Below are 6,461 nucleotides of genomic sequence, written 5' to 3' on the forward strand. Positions count from 1 at the left end.
TTTAGGGTTTATGGGACTATTTAGGTGGTTTCTCTGATCCTGATTTAACTTAGGTTTAGAAAATTGACCATTTCATTCAGATTTTTCCAGTTTTGTTGAATATAGGTTTTTGTAGTAGAATCTGATGATTTTTTTTTAATTTCCTCAGTTTCGGTTGTTATACCTCCCTTTTCGTTTCTGATTTTGTTAATTTGGATACTGTCTCTTTTAGTGTGGCTAAGGGTTTGTCTATCTTGTTGATTTTCTCAAAGAACCAGCCCCTGGTTCTGTTGATTCTTTGTACAGTTCTTTTTGTTTCTACTTGGTTGATTTCAGCCCTGAATTCCATTATTTCCTGCCTTCTACTCCTCTTGGGTGTATTTGCTTCTTTTTGTTCTAGAGCTATCAGGTGTGCTGTTAAGCTGCTAGTGTATGCTCTCTCCAGTTTCTTTTTGGAGGCAGTCAGAGCTATGAGTTTTGCTTGTCTTTCATTGTGCTCCATAAGTTTGGGTATGTTGTGCCTTTATTTTCATTACATTCTAAAAAGTCTTTAATATCTTTATTTCTTCCTTGACCAAGTTATCGTTGAGTAGGACATTGTTCAGCTTCCATGTGTATGTAGACTTTCTGTTGTTTTGTTGTTATTGAACACCAGTCTTAGTCCATGTTGATCTGAGAGAATGCATAGGATTATTTCAACTTCTTGTATCTGTTGAGGCTTGTTTTGTGACTGATTATATGATCAGTTTTGGAGATCATACCATGAGGTTCTGTGAAGAAGGTATATTCTTCTGTTTTCAGATGAAATGCTCTATAGATATATTTTAAATTCATTTGATCCATAACTTCTGTTAGTTTCGCTGTGTCTCTCTTTAGTTTGTATTTCCATGGTCTGCCCATTGCTGAGAGTGAGGTGTTGAAGTCTGCCACCATTATTGTGTGAGGTACAATATGTGCTTTGAGCTTTAGTAGAGTTTCTTTATGAATGTGGGTGCCCTTGCATTTGGAGCATAGATGTTCAGAATTGAGTGCACTTCTTGGTAGAGTTTTCCTTTGAGTATGAAGTATCCTTCTTATTCTTTTTGATAACTTTTCGTTAAAAGTCGATTTTATCTGATATTAGAAGGTCTCCTCCAGCTTGTTTCAGACTGTTTGCTTGGAAAATTGTTTTCCAGTCCTTTACTCTGAGGTAGTGTCTGTCTTTGACACTGAGGTGCACTTCCTGTATGCAGCACATGTTGGGTCCTATTTACATATTCAGTCTGTTAGCCTTTTTTTTTTTTTTTTGAGGAATTGAGTCCATTGAAGTTAAGAGATATTAAGGAATAGTGACTGTTGCCTCCTGTTATTTTTGATGCTATTTTTATGTTTGTGTCACTATCTTCTTTTAGGTTTGTTGAAAGATTACTTTCTTGCTTTTTCTAGGATGTAGTTTTCCTTCTTGGGTTGTAATTTTCCATCTATTCTTTGTAGGGCTGGATTTGTGGAAAGATATTGTGTAAATTTGTTTTTACACAAAATAGTGTAATAGTTTGTGGAAATAGTGTAATAGTTTGACTTCTCCATCTATGCTGAGCTGTTTTTCTGGGTATAGTAATCTGGGCTGGCATTTGTGTTCCCTTAGGGTCTGTATAATATCTACCCAGCACCTTCTAATTTTCAGTCTCTGGTGAGAAGTTTGGTGTAATTCTGATAGGTCTGCCTTTATATGTTGTCTGCCTTGGTTTCTGTTGCTTATGTCCTTGCCCTTGCCTCTTGCCATCTGGTTATCTTTGGTGTTAGCTGGTCTTACTGTCTCTGAGTGTGGCTTGTTCCTCCTGTAAGGCTGTGTGTCAGTACTCCTAGATCAGTTCACTCCATTAGGAGTTTGGGTACAGGGTCAGCTCTAGGGTGCAAACGAAACCAGAAAGATCCTGTCCCCAGCTGTTCCTTGGTTTTGTTGTCCTGATGGCTCTGAGTGGGTCCCTCTTGGGCCAGGAATTTGAGCAGAAGTGTTGGCCTTACCTATGCTCACAGGTGTGTCTGCACTCCTGGGAGACTAGCTCTTTCCTGATGGTATTTGGGTATGGAACTCTGTGACACAGGATCAGCTCCGGGCACAGATGGAAAACGGAAGGCTGTAATATAATTTTTAAAGGCGTATCGCTATGACGTGAATGGTCATACATCCTCTGTACTTCACAGTGCACTCTGATAGAGAGCAAATATTCTCTCTCTCTCTCTCTTTTTTTTTTTTTCTTTCAGAAGAGCAGAGGGGGCTCTTCTTTTCTGGTAGCATGATTCTCTTAACCAACCTTCTGCTTTGGCTTTTCCTGTGAACTATGGCTCACCATATGGCCCATTGAAAGACTTTGGGATCAATGACATTGGTGGCTGCATGAGCCTTACTGAGCTGGGAAGGCTCCTCCTGCTGTTGGACAGCTAAAGACAGGCATGTGAAGGAAATTCAATATGGAGTTAGATTTTGTAGCTAGCTTGATCCCACCACTGTTTGAATCCCATGAGTGTGAAATTATAAAATATTATAAAATTATAACATTTAAATTCACAAGAAGCAAAGTCTATGTGATAGAGGTGTGAAACTTGAACAATATGCAGACATTATGTTCAATGTAGAAATGATTTGCAATGCTTGTTCCAATATAAGTACATGTGAAATCAGACACTGTGTGTGAAGTTGTTTGTTCATTAGTATGTTTTCCTGTGGCATATAGAATTATATGTTTGCATTTCATTAAGTCATTTTGATGATGTGTGGGTCAATATACAATAGAACCTCAACCTTGCAAAGACAGATGTGTTCTCATGCTTCTTTCAATTTCTCAGTGCTGGTGCTGGGCGCACAGGCTGTTACATTGTTATTGACATAATGCTGGACATGGCTGAAAGAGAGGGTGTGGTTGACATCTACAACTGTGTGAAAGCCTTACGATCTCGACGCATTAATATGGTACAGACAGAGGTAAACTGATTTGCCCTTAATCAAGTTTTTCTTGTTTTGGTTTGGTTTTACTGTTGTGTCTACCATATACCAAATGGGACATATTTTTAATATATAATCAACCTTAACCATTAAATCATATAGAAAAACTTTGGTATCTTAATTTAATAGTTCCATTTCAGTATATTCTCTGTCTTCTCTAAACTTTATTAAACTAATATGAAATTGTCTCTCTTTCCTTTTGATAGGAACAGTACATTTTTATTCATGATGCCATTTTAGAAGCCTGCTTATGTGGAGAAACTGCCATCCCTGTGTGTGAATTTAAAGCTGCATATTTTGATATGATTCGAATAGACTCTCAGACTAACTCCTCTCATCTCAAAGATGAATTTCAGGTGCAGACTGTTTCTAAGGTTTCTATGGAAGCCTTTCCAATTTGTTCTGGGCACTAATAACTCTTAGAAAAGATCTTTCAAGTTAAATGTGTAACCTTTGATTCTTCTGAAACTATAACATTTGTGTTTTTTATTACATACATTATGGATTCATTTTTTATTAATGCATTGATATCTGTTATATCCTGATGGGCAAAATGAGTTCATATTCTGAAAAGAATATAAGAAAAAGATACTATAGTATTCAAGTCTGGTTATGATTTGAGTGTTTATAATTTCTTTATTTCTCAAATAGAGTCTCAATATTTTGACCTTCATTGGCATGTTCCATGTATAAGCATCAAATAATAATAATATCAGGAATTTGTATTAAACATTGTTGTGCTCACTGCCTTTATACTTCCCTCAGTATGGAAGAAAATGAGTTCACAAGTAGCTCCAGGAAACTGCTATTTAGATTCTTGGTGTAGTGTTCTAACATGACAAAATGTGATTGTAAATGGTAGCTTCCCCTTTGAAGGTCATCATTACCATTGTGGATCACCATGAATTTTCTTTGACTGTGCAGTGAGTTTAATGTGTAGCTGTGTTGTTTTGCTATTCCTTCCTTTTGAGGAGAGACACGTGAATAAAAGGTGTCTGCCAACTGCCTAACTTCACAAGCTTCATTAGCTTAACTAAAGAGTCTATCAGCCTGTCACAGAGGCAACTGCCTTGGCCTTCAATTGCCAAATCCCTCACCTTCCACTTGGCTTCCCAAACACTTGGTGGATTTGTGTTATGCGATTAAATGGGTCACTATCTTCTAACCTATGTTCCCTTTCCTCTTTAGACTCTGAATTCGGTCACCCCTCGACTACAAGCTGAAGACTGCAGCATAGCCTGCCTGCCAAGGAACCATGACAAGAACCGTTTCATGGATATGCTCCCACCTGACAGATGTCTGCCTTTTTTAATTACAATTGATGGGGAGAGCAGTAACTACATCAATGCTGCTCTTATGGATGTAAGAGACTGACTCTTTGTTAGTGAAAAATGCCCTTAAAATCTACAGAACTCAACTGGACACTGGCTACTTTTTTTTTTAATTTGGAATTATAAAACAGACTAGAAAGGATAACTGAAAATTGTCAATGAAATACAAATGGGAAAGGATTTTAGGCTGTATCTCCAGAGATTCTTAACAACTATAGCATATATAGGTTTATTGTAGATTTGAGATTGATAGTTATAGTATCCATATAGAAAAAAAATCACGTTATATATCTCATCTTAATTGTTTTAAGATTTAATTTAATTTTATCTAAATTGATTTAAAAGAAATTGGCACCTTATTTTTTTTAACAGTAAGAACACATTTTAAAATCACAGAATGCCACATCCTAACCCAATTGTGGATTTTTTAATTTGGAAATAGTTACCTGGGATGCTCGTTGTTCCAGTAATTTAAAACTAACTAGTTTTATTATTAGCTGAGACTATTTAGAAATAACTAAGGAAGACATGAGCAATATCATATTAGCAAACCTACCATCAAGAAAGAATTATTTTGACTTGCCACTTTGCTAATACTTACAGGTTCTCCTGCGTGCATCCCATGTGACAGTTGTCCATAAACAGAACAACAGGGACGGGTTTACAATTCTCTCATCAACCATCTTGCATTGGTTATCTCGGGAAGAAGCTAGAAAGCTATTAGGAATCAGAATCCTTTAAGGCAATTTATTATTTTCATTCCTGTTTCATTTTCAACTATGAAACTCTAGCAAGGAAAATATAGGAGAGGAGTCTTTTTTTTTTCTCCTGACTATTATGAGGTTTTCTAAGTTGCTACCCCTTTTCTGTTTTTTTTTTTTTTTTTTTTTTTTTTTTTTTTTTTTTTAAAGACAGGGTCTCATGTATTCCAAAAGACTTGTAACATTCTGTGTAGTGTCTCTACCTCTCCAGTGCTTAGGATACTAGGCATGTACCACCATACCCAAGTACTTGTTGGGTTTTGGAAAATTAATGTCAATAAATGTGTAGCTTAGTAACAATGTGCAGCATCCTATGGTCTCCTGCAAAGACTACGCTTACGTGTTTTTTTTTTCTTTCTTTCTTTCTTTTGTGCTACAGAACCTAATAATCTGAAAGCAGGCTCTCACTGAAACTAATCCCAACCTTGATGAACCCTGAAACTTGCCAGTATAGCTTTAATTTGATATATTTATATTTTAGTATAGGTCATGACTGACAGATTGCCCAGGCCAGATAAACACTGCTTTAACAACTACAGAAAGTAGATACCACACTGAGAACATGTTGATGTTCTCACAGCATAAGAACTGTACAATTTTGAGGTACCTGTGGTTTTTCTTTTATTGAAGAAGAAATGAATGTTGTAACTTTATTTACACACACACTTGTAGAAATGAAATACATATGGATAAAGCAGAGATATTTTGCTGATTTTTCTTCCAGCCTTTCAGAAACTCATTACCTTTGGGAAATTGAAACTGTCATGGACGGTCTTCACCTCAGGAAGTCCATCCATCTCTCCCTCTGTGTGTGTCCTATGTTAACATTTGTCCGTGAAATAAAACTGGGAGGGATTCAAACACTTTGACAACATTAAACTCTGTCATTTACTAGTTCCATTACATTCTGGAACCAGTATGTCCTATGGCTTAGGTAATACTCCGGTTCCAGACCTATGTAATGTTGCTACCACTACTTGGTCCTACAATGGAGTACACTGAATCTGTTTGTACAACTGACTGTGAATTTTATTCATTTTTTTTGAGACTTTTATAAATAAGAACAATGAAAATATGATCATGTCTACATCCCTTTCCCCTTCCTGACTATGCATTTTATGTTCTTGTATTTCTCAAGTGTCCCATTTTTCCACAGAGCTATAGGCAGCCAGCAGCTTTCATCGTCACACAATACCCACTGCCAAACACTGTGAAAGACTTCTGGAGATTAGTATATGATTACGGATGTACCTCCATCGTGATGTTAAATGAAGTGGACTTGTCTCAGGTTGGTAGACATACATTGATATTGTGCTTTTGGATACAACCTAGCAGAATAATAATAAGATATCATTTCCTACTTTATAAGGACTCTAATTCCCTTCCCAGAGTTTAAAAAAAAAAAAA

The 6,461-nt window shown here is 36.5% G+C and overlaps 1 protein-coding gene across 1 annotated transcript in view; it reads left to right on the forward strand.

Annotated features, from left to right (window-relative positions):
- Ptprk (protein tyrosine phosphatase receptor type K) overlaps positions 1–6,461 on the forward strand; it is a 509,254-nt gene that overhangs the window by 495,626 nt on the left and 7,167 nt on the right. The window contains exons 28-31 of the mRNA XM_029482632.1: positions 2,806–2,941; positions 3,169–3,318; positions 4,151–4,324; positions 6,211–6,444. Of these exons, the coding sequence (XP_029338492.1) occupies positions 2,806–2,941; positions 3,169–3,318; positions 4,151–4,324; positions 6,211–6,444 (694 nt within the window). The remainder of the gene's footprint in view (positions 1–2,805; positions 2,942–3,168; positions 3,319–4,150; positions 4,325–6,210; positions 6,445–6,461) is intronic.

This window comes from Mus caroli, chromosome 10 (genome assembly GCF_900094665.2).
Source record: "Mus caroli chromosome 10, CAROLI_EIJ_v1.1, whole genome shotgun sequence".
NCBI lineage: Eukaryota > Metazoa > Chordata > Mammalia > Rodentia > Muridae > Mus > Mus caroli.